Here is a 17,935-nt window from a genome sequence, read left to right as displayed (position 1 = left end):
ATCCAATAGAAAACTTGTGGGGTGACATCAAAAATGCAGTTTCTGAGGCAAAACCAAGAAATAGAGAAGAACTGTGGAATGTAGTCCAATCATCCTGGGCTGGAATATCTGTTCACAGGGGCCAGAAGTTGGTTGACTCCATGCAACACAGATGTACAGCAGTTCTCAGAAACAGTGCGACTACAACTAAATATTAATGAAGTGATTCAAAGGAAAGCAAAATCTTCAAACATTTTTCAGTTTATATAGTGAATGTTTGAGTTTGTAAAGAAGAATACAAACACTGCTATTTTTTTGAACAGTCTAATATTCACTTTTCTTCAATTTTTTTTAGAGGAACAACACAAATTTGATATATTTTTCTTCATGTTTTGATTTGGAATAGAATGTGTAGTGTTCCCAATGCATTTGTGTGTATGGAAATAAAAGCTATTAGAAGGATTTTGAGCTTTGTTCACTTTTTTCAACACACTATTATTTTGAACACAACTGTACTGCTGACTCTTGAACTCTGTGTAATTGTGTAATTTATATTGATCCCTGCACTCTTCAAATCTTGCTTACTTTTAATTTTTTTTTTAAAAAAAGCACACAGTGATCTTCTATGATTATTGTTCAAGTGGGGTTGTCTAACCTTGATGTACAGTATATATACTTTTCTGACCCATGGTGTAATGTATGTCTAGTATATCCACACACACAAAAAAAAAAAATATATATATATATTGCATTTTTTTATGTTTCAGCTATGAACTGTCCAAGTACCATGGTGTACAACCCCTGCCGGTCAGGATGTGAAAGGGACTGCACAAATATCCACAATGCAACAGACTGCTATGACCACCCAACAGAAGGCTGCTTTTGTCCAGATGGAAAAGTTACATTATACGGAAAATGTGTCTCTGAAAGTGCGTGCACCCAGTGTGTTGATATCTACGGAACTGAGTACCAGGTATGTATGCCCTGATACTCCAATCTAAACCAAAAAGATTATTGATTTTGAGAAACTGGACAGGTGTTCAGCTTATACAGTTGTGCTCGGAAGTTTGCATACCTTGGCAGAAATCGTGAAATGTTGGCATTGATATTGAAAATATGAATGATTGTGTCAAAATACTTAGTATAGTGATCATAGGAAGCCATTTATTATCACATAGTTGTTTGGCTCCTTTTAAATCATAATGATAATAGAAATTTCCCAAATGGCCCTGCTCAAAAGTTTACATACCCTGGAATGTTCAGCCTTGGTAGAGATACACAGTGACACACACAAGGTGGCAATTAAAGGTTAGTTTCTCACATATGTAACAAGAATACCATCCCCACTGTGAAGCATGTTGGTGGTTTACTGATGTTTTTTTGGGCAGGGGTGGGGTGTGAGCTCTTAAGGCATGGGGAATCTTGTGAAAATTGATGGCAAGATGAATGCAGCATGTTATCAGAAAATACTGGCAGACAATTTGCATTCTTCTGCACTAAAGCTGCCCATGGGACGCTCTTGGATATTCCAGCAAAATAATGACCCTAAGCACAAGGCCATGTTGACCCTCCAGTACTTACAGCAGAAAAAGGTGAAGGTTCTGGAGTGGCTATCACAGTCTCCCAACCTTAATATCATTGAGCCACTCTGGGGATATCTCAAACATGCGGTTCATGCAGATGACCAAAGACCTTGCATGACCTGGAGGCATTTTGCCAAGATGAATGGGCAGAAAGTGCTTAATGTAATTCTTCTTTAAGAAGCTCTGCAGGTCAATAAGTGTCTATACTTCTTATACAAGCTCATTTGAGGCAACTAGGAATCAAGGGAGAAATGAGATTCTGCCTTCTTAGCAAGAATAAAGGAAAATTGGAGAGCTTAGCAAAAAAAAAGTCCATCCATCCTCCCCCAACCACTGAGGCAGGAACTAAAGGGGTTAAATTACCAAATGAGCTATGTAACAATTATTTATCGATTACTTTCACAAAATTGAGTTTTCATTTAAAGCCTACTCTGGCCAGCCATTGGATATAAGCATTTTGGCTACACCTGTTGGTACTAAGGATTAAATGTTTACTTAGTCCAGAGGTTAAGGGATCAGCAGAAATACCTCTCTTAGGCTAGGATCACATAGCTGCGGGTGCTGGACAGTATGTAATTTCACATGCTGTCCTGCACCCACAACCAAAACCTGCTGCTTGTATGTAGACATGCAGGGGTGCCATTAATTGTTAATGGCACCCCCATGTATCAGAAAAGCAGCATGGGTGCATGAAACCATAAGGTGCAAAAGCACAGATATAATTACAAAATACAGCGCAGCTGATTTGTATCACAATAAAATTGTGATGTATATTATTTTTCAAAAACACAAACAAGCTAAACAAAAAAACATAAGAACCCTATACAGTAAACACCATTGACTCTAAATTAAACTTGCTTGCAGAAATTCTTTTCATATCCAATACTACTACTTGTATATAATGAAATGATCATGTGAAAACATAAACAAAGTCCCATAAAAGTCCTTTTGTATTTGTGCATTGTTCTCCTCAGTCACTCCAAAGTTTCATATACTGTATGTGGCTCCCCAAGTGATCCTCCACCTTCCACTCTATGCTCTCACCTTATTGTGTGACCTACATATACAATAGGTCAAAGTGCACCTGCCCCTTTAAAGGCTCAGAAAACACTCCAAACTCTTCTGATGGGATTATGCGCCTCCACTTCTCCTCCACTCCCTCTTATTTCCTCATAATGTTTTAATTCTGTCTCAAAAAAAGCCAGTGGGAGATTTTTTTAAAAGGTACTCCTTTATATTCCCCATTGGATGATCAGGAAGACAATTAAAACAATCATAGTGTTGAAACGTTCCTATTTTTATTACAATATTGAAATTACACGCACATATATTTTTTCACATTCAGATTAAATAACACATACACAGATTAAAAAACACATACACATGTACCTCAGTGGCCATGGTCTGAAAAAAACTCCTACTACCTTGTTAGGACATCCTGATTTCACTGGCTCCGCCCTAAATGTATATATGGATTTTTTTTTCTACATATATGATTTATTCAAATATGATTGGTTAAAGGGTTTTTTGTTTACTTACGAGGTGTAAAAGCACCATGCGGTTTCTGTGTGGCTGCATTTTAGGAAAGGTGCAGGGAATTTTCCCTGCATTTCCAGAAGGCACAACAGCCCATTCAAATACAAAGGCTGTTGTCAGAGGCATCCCTAGGGTTGGTGTCACCCAGTGCGATAACACTTGATGACACCCCTTCTGACGATCCCCGCAGGATGGATCAGATCTGTGGATTGAGCATAATGGATCGGAGTCCGATCCATTATGCTCCCCAATCCACAGATCTAATCCATCCTGTGGGGATCGTCGCCATGCAACCTATACGGGGTGACACTGGACCCACTCCACGAAAAGGCAAGTTGTAAAGCAAGACGACGATCCCCGCAGGATGGATCGGATCTTCGGATTGGGGAGCATGATGGATCGGACTCTGATCCATTATGCTCAATCCGCAGATCCGATCCATCCTGTGGGGATTGTCGGCTTGCTTTACAACGTACCTTTTTGTGGAGAGGGTCCGCTGTCACCCCGTTTGGTAGGTATCAGCCAGTGCAGCGTGCACCCCCCGCACCTGCGTAGGGACACCACTGGCTGTTGTGCCACGCAGGGAACACAACAGTGTGAACTTAGCCTTATGCCTCCCTTCTCTAACCGCCAGTGCTCTTCTCCATTCCTGCTATGTGGGTGGGCCCTCAACATCTTGGCACCTTTGGTCCTAGATTGGAAGTATTGATGTTATCAGGGGGGCACACAACTGTAATGAGGAGTGACTTTGTGGGACCAGTCATATGGCGGGGAGAAAGCCTGAGGAAGCAAGGAATAAAGTTTCTGCCTGTTTCTTATACCTTAGACTAAGCAAGCATTTACCCTTGCTAACCAGGGATGAATCCTAAAAAGATACTTATATTTAAAGCAGCACTAAAGTCAAAGACAAAAATGTAATATATTGCAGTTTACTAATCCTTAGATGTGGTGACTGCATTAGTTTTCCTTTTTTGGCTTTCTTTTATTTTACCTGGTGATCCTGCCAGTAACACAATTCCTGCCTTAGGGGGTCTGCATTCTGGATGAAGTAGTAAAGCAGGCATCTTTGGACAGCAGCATAGTTAATCTGGGGGGAGCTTGATTTTAGGCCCCTTTCACACAAAAGGTCTGATCAGGTCCACCTATCAGTTTTTCAAGTGGATCTGATTGAACTCTCTATTCGCCCCTATGGAGCACAGGGTGTAAACGGACTTGTCTGTTTACACCCGCCTAACTCCAATCCAATGCTGTCCACTAAGAAAAAAAAAGGGGATCAGTTGCTGGCTGTCTAGATGGATCGGATTGGAGGGCAGCCAGGTGTAAAGAGACAGCAGAGTCTGTTTATACACAACCACCCATAGAGCAGAGCAGGCTCTGTCCATGTCCGCTGTACATTAACTGAGTGGACACAAACCTGTCATCTCCATGCTTTGCTTTGATCAGCAGGGAATCAGTGGTCAGATCCTCTGCTGATCCAGTTAGTCTGCTTCACGTGAAAGCGGCCTTAGACTAGCAGATTTAGATGGACTTGACCTACAAATTTAAGCTAACACTTTCTAAGCAGTTACAGCAAACAGTTTTTTTTCCTTTTGGGTTAAAGATTTTTCATAAATAAATAAATGCTGATCATTGTAAGCACCCCTGTCAGTGATCAATGGTTTGGCTGGATCACCCGGTGAACATAAAGGGAAAAAGCCTAAACAAAGAAAACTTATATATATAAAAATACAGCGCTGTAAAATGATCAAATCATGCAAATCAACACAATAATAGTCCTGAAAAGGTGCTCAATAATTCCCAGTGCCAATGGAAAGAATGCAAACTAACCAGAAACGCATTTAAAATACGCATGTGTGTAAAAAAAACAAGTAAAACATATAATCAGGTGGCAAGTGAAAGTGACCCACTGACCCTCTTAAAATTATAGGTGGCCACCGGGCCTCCACATGGCACCGGCGGCGTAGTGTCAACGACGTCCACAGGCTCCTGCTGACGCGTTTCGTGCGCAAAGTCCTTGCTCTACCTCAGAAGAAGTGCGTGCGCACGAAACGCGTCAGAGGGGCCTGTGGACGTCTTTGACACTACGCCGCCGGTGCCATGTGGAGGCCCGGCGGCCACCTATAATTTTAAGAGGGTCAGTGGGTCACTTTCACTTGCCACCTGATTATATGTTTTACTTGGTTTTTTTAAATAAATTGAAGTAATATACTACACTATGAGTATCTCTCTGTGTTCTCTGTGAGGGGCCTTTCTCCCAACTTCACAGCCACAAAGGTGATTTCAATCCCAGCCCTGGTTCCATTGAAGAGGAATATCCTATCCTGGGAGCTTCCTAACCTGCAGGATTTCGTTTTCCTACAAGAGGGCGTCATCGTCATCCATTTCAGCACATATCCATTTTCTGACCAGAGGGAGAGAGGGGAATCTCCAGGATTTCTTACACACATGCGTATTTTAAATGCGTTTCTGGTTAGTTTGCATTCTTTCCATTGGCACTGGGAATTATTGAGCACCTTTTCAGGACTATTATTGTGTTGATTTGCATGATTTGATCATTTTACAGCGCTGCATTTTTATATATATATGTTTTACTGAGGATTTTTACATGCGTTTATCCTGGATGTTCAGCTGCTGTTTCTTTGAGAGCGCTCACTGTGTGTCCTTTACCTATACAAAGAAAACGTATGCAGCCACCACATCTAAGAATTGGTAAGCTGCAATATAATACATTATTACCACTTTAATGGCTGACCAGAAGTTCAACCTTAGCAGCATTTTTACATAAATACTGTAGTTTGTTCAACGGCTGGAGGACCTGTTTAAAACAACTGAATATTAAACAGAGTTCTTTTCTTTTAATTAGGGATTTGTTGACAGGCAATTTCTGTAAGAGTGTACATTAGGAGGCTACTTATGTATACATTAGCAATGATATTATCTCTCTTGCAGCTAATTAATTGTTATTATCTTCCATTTAGCATCTGGAACGCTGGATTCCCAGCTCTCAACCATGCACTATCTGCATTTGTCTGGATAACAGGATGATTAACTGCTCACCCAAGCCGTGCCCAACCGTCGAACGTAATCCAACCAATACATATCTGTTTCTCAGAACTCCTGGTTAAGTGATGAAGTGCTAACAGCCTATTAATGTCTCATTTCATTTCAGCAATCACTTGTGGCCCTTGTGAGATTCCAAAGCTGAAGAAGACTTCCGATCATTGCTGCCCGGAATATGAATGTGGTGGGTACTCTTATTAAACCCTTTCAATGCTGGATGTGCTTGGTGCTGTGTGTCAGATGGAATTTGTGTTGCATTCAGGTCTCCTCTGTGTTATCATGAAATCATGTAGAGACACTACCCGTAGCATGGGACTCATTCAGGGGTGTCACCATCTATGATGGGCCCCCTTAGCAAAATCTTTACAACTGAACCAAAGGCAAATAGATAAATATACAGATAAAATACACATAAGAGAGCTCTGGTACCCATCAAATGATTTTTATTTCTCTATACTCGTTTCTCTGCCACACTACACACGCCTATACTGTAAATAGGTAAGTAATACTAAAAGGTCTCCTTCCTGTCCCCAGCATGTGACTGGACAGTGAATAGAGAAGCAGCACAGTACGGAGTTAATCTCTCTATCACTCTTTTCTCTCCTCCTATCAGCATGTTCCTTGTTAGCACATGAACTGATGAACTCCTTGTGCTGCTTCTCCCTCTCGCAGACTGAGCACTGCTGTACAGTGGGCTGCAAGATTTTAATACAGAATCAAAATATGACACTTTAGTGTTTTATTAAAATAGATTTGATTATGTACTGTAGTATATCTAAAGGCAAAACTTTTTTTATTTTTGCTTGGAGTGGGGGAAGGTCAGTTTTTCATTTTGCATCTGTGTCCAATTAGGGAGATTTCCCTTCACTTCCTGTTATGTGGACTCAACGGGAAAGGAAGAGATATCATTCCAATGTGTGGGAAATCCTTTCTGAAGCTGCATTCACACTAGGAGTTTGCGTAACACGTGACAACACACAGAAAACAAGCGCTTTGTGCTTGCGTTGCTCTTGCAGTGCTATTGATAATTGCACCCCAAGCGCAGTTAGCAGACATGTAGTTTGCTACGCAGGAGATGCTCTACAAACATGCCAAAATGCGCACTGAAAAACTTGCTATGCTCCACACCTGAAAATGTTCCAAAGAATTGACTGTTTTATGCGTGACGAGCAGAAACGCACAAAAAATGAGAGCTGGAACACAACTTGGAGTACAATTTGGTGAAGCTACCCTGCTGCTTATTGTTATCTTTGCTGGAGGCTCTGACATGAGGAAGCAAAGCCCTGCCTCTACCAAGATGGCCATACAAAGACACAGTGAAGAGCAAGGCATAATAAGTGTTCGGGAAATATCAGCTGCAAGGAGACTAGCGCAGTGCAATGCATCTGCGATTTCCCTGGGTTAGCTGTTCTTTGCCATAGACTTCTATTATATCCTGCAGGTGTGGTGCACTTTCTGAAAGCACACCAAAACGCCTGCATTCAGGAGTTTTGGTGAGCTTTCAGAAAGTGAACCACACCTGCAGGATATAATTGAACTCTATGGCAAAGTGCTGCAAACCCACAGCTACAGGTACACTGCACTGTACCCTGGATGTGGGTAAACCGCAGCGCATCACTGTGAAAGCAGCCCTATAATATCATGCCCAGTGTATTGCTTCACACTGACCTAAAGTTATCTTCTTTCCTGCTGCTGGCACCACTCTGGAGACCGCTAGCCGGGATAAGAGGTGGAGTGCAGTTGGTATCACTCCGCATGGGACATGGGCCAGCACTACAGAGGAGGCATTGGCCTCCTCCAAGTAGCCCTTGCTCCCTACTACAGCTCCAACTTTACAAGTAGTCCCTCTGCATTGCACTCTGTTTGATGCTCTGGGATGGCAGGTCAGCAAGCCCAGACCACGATCTACCAGTCACCTGGCCATAACCTACTGGTAGATTGCAATCTACGGGTTGCTGAACCCTGATATAAGCTATGAAAAGCTGCCTGGGAAATGTTATTTATATGTCCAGAGTGGGAGGCTACTCCTTCCAGAGAAGATTCTCTCCATAAACGAGAATTCGGCCTGCAGAAATAATAAGTAGAAACACCAGTTTTGGGTGGATAACCGTATTATTTTCCTTATACAATACGTTCATATTGAATCATCCAAAAATTTCATATCTCCCTCCCAGGTTATAAAACACTTTGTTTTGTTCAGTCATTGCTGTGGGTTCGGAAATGTCTAGGCTTTGGCAGATGCAGAACGCTTCCACCGTAATATTTCAGTGGAAAATATTTTTGTCATTAGAACTGACTCAGTGTCTATCGTGTGCAGAGGATTCCAAGAATGACACGTCAATCGCTAAAGCACGCCAAACACTAATTCCACTCAGATAATAAAGTAAAATCTGTTGTCAATGTGTGTGGCTTTTGTTTGTTTGACATCCAGTTTGTTTCATAATTTTTTTTTAGAAATACCTTGAGGCCAGCGGAAAAATGAGAAACCTTCTGTACCTGTCTGCTAAAGCGCAGGGCCCCAAATGTCAGATAGTTGCGGTTTTGGGAGTATTAAAAGGCAAGGTTCTCACTGAAATCTAATCAGTGTTATTAATTGTATGTAGACCCCAAACAGTGATTGTGGGACCTTCTTCGGGGTCCTAATTCCACAATTTGCTGGCCCTTTGTCTAAACCATAAAGCGTAGGTGGTTACTCTATTACTAAACCCAGGACCCTGCATTCACTATATCCAGTCTCCCACAGTACACAGAACATGGAAGTGCAATTATTTTAGTAAATATAAACTGCTAAATACCTTTTCTCATCAGCAGTTAGAGCAGTCTTGTGACTTTAGTAAAGCACATGTTAAAGCTTGTAGGAGGAGTTTTATTTCTGCTCTAGGAGGATGCATAACCCTTGACCCTCTGTATGGACAGTGCTGATTGGCCCTGTGCTGATCACGTGCACTCCCCCAAGAAAAAAACAACCTCTCTAGCAATACACACTAAACTGAGTATGTGCATGTGGCTACGGGTTCAATGTCAGGTGGACATTTGAACAAAAGGAGGGGCAGAGAAAACAGGTTCAAATGGCCTTTTTACACAATGCAGAGGATTAACCCCTTAGGTTCCACAGTATAACAAGCATGCTTTACTGCATATACAGACTGATTTTACTGTTGTGGGTTTAGTAACACTTTAACAAATAGTTTTTTTTTCTTTTTATAGAAGGTATGACTTTTTTGAGTTTGTTTTTAGAGTAGGTTAGTTTATTTCATGCTGTGTTCTTTGTATTGCTTTCCTTTTTTTGTATTTGATCTTTTTTGTGTATTGATTCTTTGACTGCTTTACTTTGCTTTTTTTTATTTATTAACTGTAGAAGGTAAACATGCATTTTTAAAAATTTTTAGCAGTGGGCTTAGAGTGTTGACCTTTAAAAAAAAAAGAATGAAAACGTGAACTAACACCCTACATTCTCCCCACCCCCCGGTCCCCTCTGCACTGACCTCCATGGGTGATACAGGTTCACTTTAATGCAGCCCAGAACAATGATAATGAGGTTTGAAAACTGTGCTGATCTTCCTCTTCTTTCCGATGCGATGCCAATGAAACTGTATCACCCATTGAGGTAAGTACAGGGGTTAGTTGTTTTTTTTAAATTTTTCTTTGAAAAGGTAAAATAACACTTAAACGATTTACAACGTGTGCAGCTCCTTCATGTAGTAAAGATTGTTCCTGCAGTTTCCCAAATCCCTGAATAGCTGGCCGCTTTTCCAGTTTCCAAGGGTGCACCTTGGCTTGCGGGGACCTTTGGAGTCACCCTATTGTGCGTGCTCTCAGGAAAGGACTACATGCTGGTGTAAGCATACTGGGGCTAGGAATAATGGGACAAGTAGTCGTGAGGAGGGGGATCATATGTGACCTGTGATGAAGCAGTGGTGTGCGCTTACCTATAGAAAGTTCAGGAAAGTGGAGCAGAGAAGGCAGGATGCTGCCACCTTTAGCAACATAGCAGTATAAGTCTTTCTGAGCCTTTTTTTAAACTATGAAGTTATTTTCCAGTGCAACAATTATATATTCCAATATGTTTCTAAAAAAGAAACTTTGGTGCTACTTTAAATAACAACAAATTTCTAAACGTCACCTTAATTTTCCTTTTCTTATTGACTCCCATGCATTTTGCCAAAATTACAAAATTGTGCTCCAAATTAGGTTTCCCAGGGAATTGAAAACTCTCAATTTTAATCAGTATGAGGAACCTCTGATCAGTGTGAGGAAGATCAGGTCATTTGCTGCAGGAACCTCAGGTCAGTGTGACCGCCCCTACTGGCTCTTAAAGGATCACCTTTTCACAAAAAATCTAAATGCACATTTTTTTGCAGATAAAAAAAATGTGCATTTATTATTTTTCGTGTTAGGAGCCTGTAAAGCATTGCTCCAGCGATCAGCGGATCGCTGGTGCCATGCAGGTGTCATGCAGACTGTCAATACTTGCTGACTTTTTTGTGCTGAAGACCACACTGGACTGACTGGATCAATTGTAATTGTAGGGGGTTAGTTGGGTGGCGGGGTGGAGAGATGTCCCTCCAGTCGGTTGTACTCAATGGTGGATACTGGCGGTAAACCCTCTTAGGGTTCGGGCTGCTGCCTTTCCGGTACGGCCTTAAGGTTCCACATGTGGACTTGGAATAATAGACAAGAAGGAGCTCCCAAAGTCCAAAAGAATGCACTTTTGATGGAAGATTAAGAAGCATTTATTGAGTATATCGACAATTACATCAAACCAACGTGTTTCGAGAGAAAAGACTCTCTCGTCTTCAGGGCTGTTGCTGCAGGCTATTAAATGGGAAATATTCCCACACTGGTTATATATTTTCCAGGTTTCAAAAGAAAAAAAGAGTGATGGCTGTCATTGCAGGGGCAGAGATGTGGGTGACAGCCATCACTCTGTCAGTTTTTCCTCCGAAACCTGGACAATAAGTTCCTGGATCCAGAAATGCAGCCTGCTCCTATCTTTCTGTTTGGGCTGACAACACAGTGCCACAGTGCCTGAAATGAAATCCCAGCTATCATTGCTAGCCCTGCCTGCTAGACTACAGAACTCTGACCGCCCCCCCACCTCTCTGTGTCCTGCTCCACTTGAATACATTTATTTAATTCCCAGTAAAATAGTGCTGCTGCCTTGAATCCCAAGAACCTGTCCACACACTGTGTGTAGGGAAGGGGCTCTTAGCAGATGTAGTTCTGGATGCATGCTTACATCGTTAGAAATTGACCTCCCAGCAGTTACCCCTGCAAGAACTTCACAAGCCTGGCGATGACATTACAGGGAGCAATAAGTCGGTTTTTTTACTACAGGAACAAGATAAAAATCATGCTGGAATTTGCTCTAGTCTAAAGGGGGGGGGGGGGGTCTGGGGGTAATTTGGGTAATGCCTGGACATACACTTTGGGGTTGATTTACTAAAATTAGAGTGCAAAATCTGGTGCAGCCCTGAGTAGAAACCAATCAGTTTTTTTAAATCTTAATTAACCACTTGACCCCCAGAGGATTTACCCCCCTTAATGACCAGGTCTCTTTTTGCTACTCGGCGCTGCACTAATTCAGCTGGTAATTGCGCGGTCATGCAATGCTGCACCCAAATGAAATTTGCGTCCTTTTTTCACACAAATAAAGCTTTCTTTGATCACCTTTGCGCTTTTTATTTTTCACGCTTTAAACAAAAAAAGGCCAAAAATTTTGAAGAAAAACAATATTTTTTACTTTCAGCTATAAAAAATAAATAGTAAACTCAAAGTTGGTTATAAATTTAGGCCAAAATGTATTCTGCTCCATGTTTTTGGTAAAAATAATCCCAATAAGTGTATATTGATTGCTTTGTGTGAACGTTATAGCGTCTACAAACTATGGTATAGATACTGCAATGTACGCCATTTTTTTGCTATACAGCGCTGCACTAGTTTAACGGACAATTGCGCGGTCATGCAATACGGTACATAAATGAAATCCTTTTTTTTCCCACAAATTGAGCTTTCTTTCGGTGGTATTTCATCGCCTGTGCGGTTTTTATTTTTTGCGCTATAAAAAAAAAGGCTGACAATTTTGAGGGAAAAAAAACAATATTTTGGACTTTTTGCTATAAAACATGTCCAGTAAAAAAAAATGTAAAAATCAAATTTAGTCATAAATTTCTGCCAAAATGCATTCTGCGACATGTCTTTGCTAAAAAAAAAACCAATACGTGTAAATTAATTGGTTTACGTGAAAGTTATAGCGTTTACAAATGGTGGCAGAGATACTGGGATTTTTATTTTTTTTATATACTTTTTATATACTAATAATGGCGGTGATCAGTGACTTATGGCGGCGATCAGCAACTTATCGTGGGACTGCGGGACTGTGGCGGACATTCTGACATTGGGGGGTAGTGACTTGGGGTCACTGACATCCCCAGTGACACCAATACAGTGATCAGTGCAACAAAAAAAAAACTGTCACTGTACTAATGGCACTGGGGAGGAAGGGGTTACGTTTATTATTCAGGGAAAGGGTTAACTGTGTGAGGGGGAGTGTTTTACTAGGAGGCTGGGGTGTGTACTGCAGGGAACACCGCAGATCGGGAGAGAGAAACGTTTCTGTCCCGATCAGCATGTCCTGGAGCTGTCAGGGAACTGAGAGAAAGCACAGCTTCTGCAGCTGTACTCTCTGTCAGCGATTGCCACCGATCGCCGGGACATAGCCGGTAACGACCGTCTGTGACCCGGCAACTGACATCCGCGGCTGTGATTGGCGGGACAGGTAGGGCGGCGGCGCGCCTCGCGCGCGCCCCCTACCTGTTTACAAAACACACGTTTTAAAACGTGCTTTTGCCCAGCCGTGCCGCCGTGCCGCCGTATTTATACAGTGGCTGGGCGGCATGTGGTTAAACAAGTTAGAAACTGATTTGCTACCATGCACAGCTGCACCAGATTTTGCACTCTCCAGTTTTAGTAAATCAATCCCTTTCATATAGCCCATCCCCATCATTTAGGTGCATGACAGCAAATATCTGTTAGTTTTATTTACCTAACAAAACAACCTAGGCTAGGAAGCATCATCCAGGGGTCTCCTTTCATCATGACTCCAGGGGGCTATTATTCTCTTTAACCACTTCATGTCCGGACACTTTTATCCCCTTCCTGTCCAGGCCAATTTTCAGCTTTCAGTGCTGTCGCACTTTGAATGACAATTGCGTGGTCATGCAACACTGTACCCATATTAATTGTTTAGCATTTTTTTGAGACAGATAAAACTTTATTTTGGTGGTATGTATTCACCACTGGGATTTTTATTTTTTTGCTATATAAATGAAAAAGTCCAAAAATTTTGAAAAACAGTGTTTTTCTTATAAAATTTTGCAAATAAATAATCTTTTTTCATAAATCTTGGCCAAAATGTATTCAGCTATCTTTTTAGTAAAAAATAACCCAAATTAGTTTATAACTAAAAATTATAATTTTTCAAAAATTTTTTTTGGACATTCTTATTTTATTTCTTTATATTATTATTTATGTTTTTTGGTTTTATTTTAACATACTGTCACCCTAGCAGTACAGTGTCACAATAGTGACACTGTATTACTTGTGGGGGGTGATGAAGATTTTTTTTTTACACTGATTGCTTTTACACCCATAAAGGCTGTAAAAGCAATAATTTCTCCTTCTCTCTGGCTGCATTCTTGCAGCCATTGAGAAATACTGTGAGAGCTGTGATTGGTCACAGCTTGTCACATGGTACAAGACTGTTGTGAGTAGCCTTGTACCATGTGACCTCTGTGATCATTCACAGATTTTACACGTAGTAAGCAATGATGTCAGGAGTGATATCTTGCTTACACCTATTCATGTGATCACTGATTGTCAAATCAGTGATCACATGATCGGGACGTCACACAGAGGTCCCGTACAGTAATCGGTGTTCCGCTGTGTCTGGAGGACACAGCAGGCACCGGATCGCGGTGCCGTGCGCTCCCAGGGAGCGCGCACAATACATAATGGCGGACACGGTTTATGAACGCCAACCCACCCCTGCACTGCCACCACCTGCCCGTTTATATACAGCGGCCGGACGGGAAGTGGTTAAAGGGTTGGTTCACCTTTATCAAAAAATAGTCTATACAGGTAAGGAGCACCTGTAGATAAAAACAAACGATGCAGCCATAATTGAATAATGCACTTGCTATAGGTATAGGCCTTTTACATACCTCCTGAAGCCTGGCCAAAAACTTCCACAGATGGCATCAACCTGTCCTACCTTGTTGCTAGAATGTTGCTAAGAGATTCCTAGCCATTACTGCTAACTTCCGTCATCACAGGAGCAAGCTCTCAAACCCCTGCACGTGTGTGGTGTCCACTATCTCCTCCATCGCAGCATCAGTGGGTTGAGAGCTCATGTGAAAGGGTTTAAAGTGGCTGAGTGTTTTATCAATGTCCTAGCAACAAGACAGGATGGGAAGATGCCATCTCTGGGAGTTTCGAGAGGTATGTCAATGGCCTTCACCTATATCAATGGCATTACTTTAATCAAAGCTGCACAGTTTGATGTTATGTGCATGAGCCCCTTACCTGCATAGGCAGTTTTTGGTAAGGGTGAACTAACCGTTTAAAATTTACCCTCCCCCACTTTATCCAAAATAAACATTTATTTTATCCTTTGGTATTTATAAAAGTTAACTCCTTGGTACCGGCACTACACAAATAAGGAGCTGGGCCTTGACACCAAGAGGCCGCAAATTTTCGTACCCAATATAAACAAACATATGCCATTTACCGGTGCCTCACGGAAAGGTCCCAATCCCTACTTGTAATTGGGAGCTTTCCAATCAGGTGACTGCTGTCACAGCCAATCACAGTGGTTATATGACCCTTAATCCCGCCCTGCTTCCTGGCTTCACAAACCTCTTAAAGGGCCAGGAGGCTCCGGCACCAAGGGGTTAACATAAAATGAATATTGTTAAGATTTATTCAGAATTGTTTTATGCACCGAACAATTCACATTCATTTCTATAAAGTGCACTTTTTTAAACACCGAACCCTTGTATGCAAATTGTGTTATTTTTCTCATTATAAGCTGTCGGTTCAAGTATGCGAATCACTGAGTCACTTTGTACATTCCGTCAGTCTGGCAGGAATATATTATTCTATTTTCTCTCTTCACATGTTTTCTTTGACAATTCATAATCATTTCTACACCTCTGAATATCCTCCTGCTTTGTTACTAAAGACTTGGGCGAGACTTTAGAGAAGGACCTGAGGGTAAGGTGAGGATTTGTGTTGTATTTTATAAATTTTGAAAGGTTGCATCCTGTTCCTACAGGTTCATATTATTGGGCTACCTGATGTTTTTCCCATCTGGGCCGGTAAACAGACCTCTTCCCGCAGGGTTGCCATAACAATGAACAAAGTAATATTATTTGGTAATTTAGAAAATCACTCCTTACATACAAACATTTCAGAAGTCTTCCTTAATCCCTTTATTTGACAAATTTTACCTTCCTTCCTCTCAGATCTGTTGGAAAATGTTTGTCATGTAGACATGCAGAGTCCTAATCTATTGGCGAGGTGTGAAACTGAGGCCCTCCAGGCTCTACTTGTTGTGTTGGGGCTTTGTTGAGGACTGTCTTTGAGCCTAGCTGGATTATGCTTCTTTGATTCTTTGTATGTTTTACACCAGATTTACTTCGACACCTTCATATCCTTCCTAAGTGCCCATTCCACTTTGGTTTTTCAAGAGATTAACCCAAATGAGACAGTTGTGTAGAAACAAACAGCTAAGAGGGTACTCCACTAAAGACATCCCAGCACTACAGTGTCCTGTGGTGGTCCATGGGGGAAACAGGGATGAATGGTAACCTTACTTTAAAGCTGAACTCAAGCATTCACTTCAATCTTGCACAATTGTACAGGCTGCTCCCCCTGCTGAGAATGTTCCTTCTAATTTCTCTGCACACTGTGAACTGCAGTAAGCCAGATAGAGCCTCATTTTCTGGCTGGAGGACATCCACCATCATCTAACAGTTTCCTTCCTGGCATGACTGTCCCTGGCCCACCCCTTTTATTCACTGGATTTTTGTTCTTTCATTCACTGAGGCTCAGCATCAAATGTGAACATTACGTAGGGTGGTCTACATGTAAATGCAGCCTGTCTAGAAACACTCACTCTTCCACATCGACAGCCACCCATCAAGGCATTTGGATATTTCCATAACTCTTCCCAAGAGCCAACCCACTGCTTGCACCAGAGCTGAGGGCTCTTGTGAGGAGTACTGAGGAAAGGCACTGTGATGTTTTCAGAAAGCTATGTTCAGCACCCTTCCCACCCCTCCCACCAGCCATGATCTACCGCCATTGAATACAGAAACACAGAGACCCAGTGATGACATTAATGGGTCTAAAATAAGGTATGTATTGAAAATGGAAAGGTTATTTTTTAAAAATGGCATTAGCTTTTTAAATGAGGGGGAAAATTACACAGGGAAAGCAAAATATAAGCGGATCCAACTTCAAGCAATAGAAAATTACAGCTTGAGAATTACACAGAGGGAACGTCCCAGGATGTGTTGGTCTAGTTAGCACAGATAATTTTCTTTGAGATTCAGTAATGGAGGGGCTGAAAGCTGTACACTAAAAATACATAATTGCTTATAAATCCTCTTCACATATTTATACCTGTTTTTGGGGCACCAGCGGTGTGGATATAATCCCAGTCCTGCAGTAATTTGATTATGAAAAGTGTGCGCACATTTGTATTAAAAATAAAGTTATTCTTTGACAATCTTAATCAATGCTATGAGACCCAAATATGTCATTTTGTTAAAAATGCTGTTTTTTTTTCCTTTTACAGTTTGTGATAACAGTACCTGTAACTTACCTCCTATACCACACTGTGAAGATGGAATGGTACCCGTACTTACCAACGCTGGAGAATGCATGCCAATCTATAAATGTGGTACGCTTTATATATATAATTTATCTTTATATACCCTAGAAATATACCAAAACATTTTCTAGACAGAAACATTAGAATTAAATATTAACTTCTCTAGAGTAATGATGTCATAATCTCAGTGTCTTGTTATGATCACCATGAGGAATGTTGATGAACAGTTAAGAGACCACTGCACCCAAAAGTGATATTTTAGCTATAGGTGGAGCCTTGTGAGTTGGGTTGGTCCCTGGTTGCCTATATGCCTTGGATACTCCAACAGTGAGATCTCCTTTCCATAATTTCCTTCTGTGGTTCTGTCCATTTAGGAGCTTTGAGTGTTCCTGCCAACCTTTGCGTGTACCAACTCCTCCTTTTACATTCTGCATGCTTTAAAATAAATGAATCCAGCATAAAGAGTGGGAACCCTTTATAATGGGCACAGCATGTGTGCAGACCAAGGAACTTAGCCCACCATGGATCACTTTTCAGAGGAACAGCAGTTTGGCTGAATGTACGGATTAGCCTTTAGGGGCTCTGCTGGAAAGAAAGCAGTGAATCACTTTTCAGAGAGCGTTTGATAGACAGTGAAGAGGTGACATGTTGTCTCCTCACTGCCTGTTTTAGCCCTCAAAATGCTGACCCACCACACTGATACTGCTTGTATAGCACACAGTCGTTTGGCAGTTGCCCCCAGTCACTTGAACACGTGGTACCGCAGTTCCAGCAAGGTAAAATTTCACCAGCACACCGAGGATCATCAATATGGGTCCAAACGTTTTAATAAACGATCACATAGTTACAGCAAGGCAACATTTGGGAGTCTCACAGGACC

At 41.5% G+C, this 17,935-nt stretch overlaps 1 protein-coding gene across 1 annotated transcript in view; it reads left to right on the top strand.

Moving 5' to 3' along the window:
- VWF (von Willebrand factor) overlaps positions 1-17,935 on the top strand; it is a 219,839-nt gene that overhangs the window by 154,227 nt on the left and 47,677 nt on the right. Inside the window, exons 38-41 of the mRNA XM_089669873.1 lie at positions 747-952; positions 6,077-6,179; positions 6,268-6,342; positions 17,020-17,124. Coding sequence (XP_089525999.1) covers positions 747-952; positions 6,077-6,179; positions 6,268-6,342; positions 17,020-17,124 — 489 coding nt within the window. The remainder of the gene's footprint in view (positions 1-746; positions 953-6,076; positions 6,180-6,267; positions 6,343-17,019; positions 17,125-17,935) is intronic.

The sequence above is a fragment of the Staurois parvus genome, unplaced genomic scaffold (assembly GCF_062004578.1).
Source record: "Staurois parvus isolate SC_StPar_1 unplaced genomic scaffold, SC_StPar_1.0 ptg000010l, whole genome shotgun sequence".
Taxonomy (NCBI): Eukaryota; Metazoa; Chordata; class Amphibia; order Anura; family Ranidae; genus Staurois; species Staurois parvus.
Note: the sequence above shows the minus strand (reverse complement) of the source record. Positions and strands in the feature narration are given on the sequence as shown.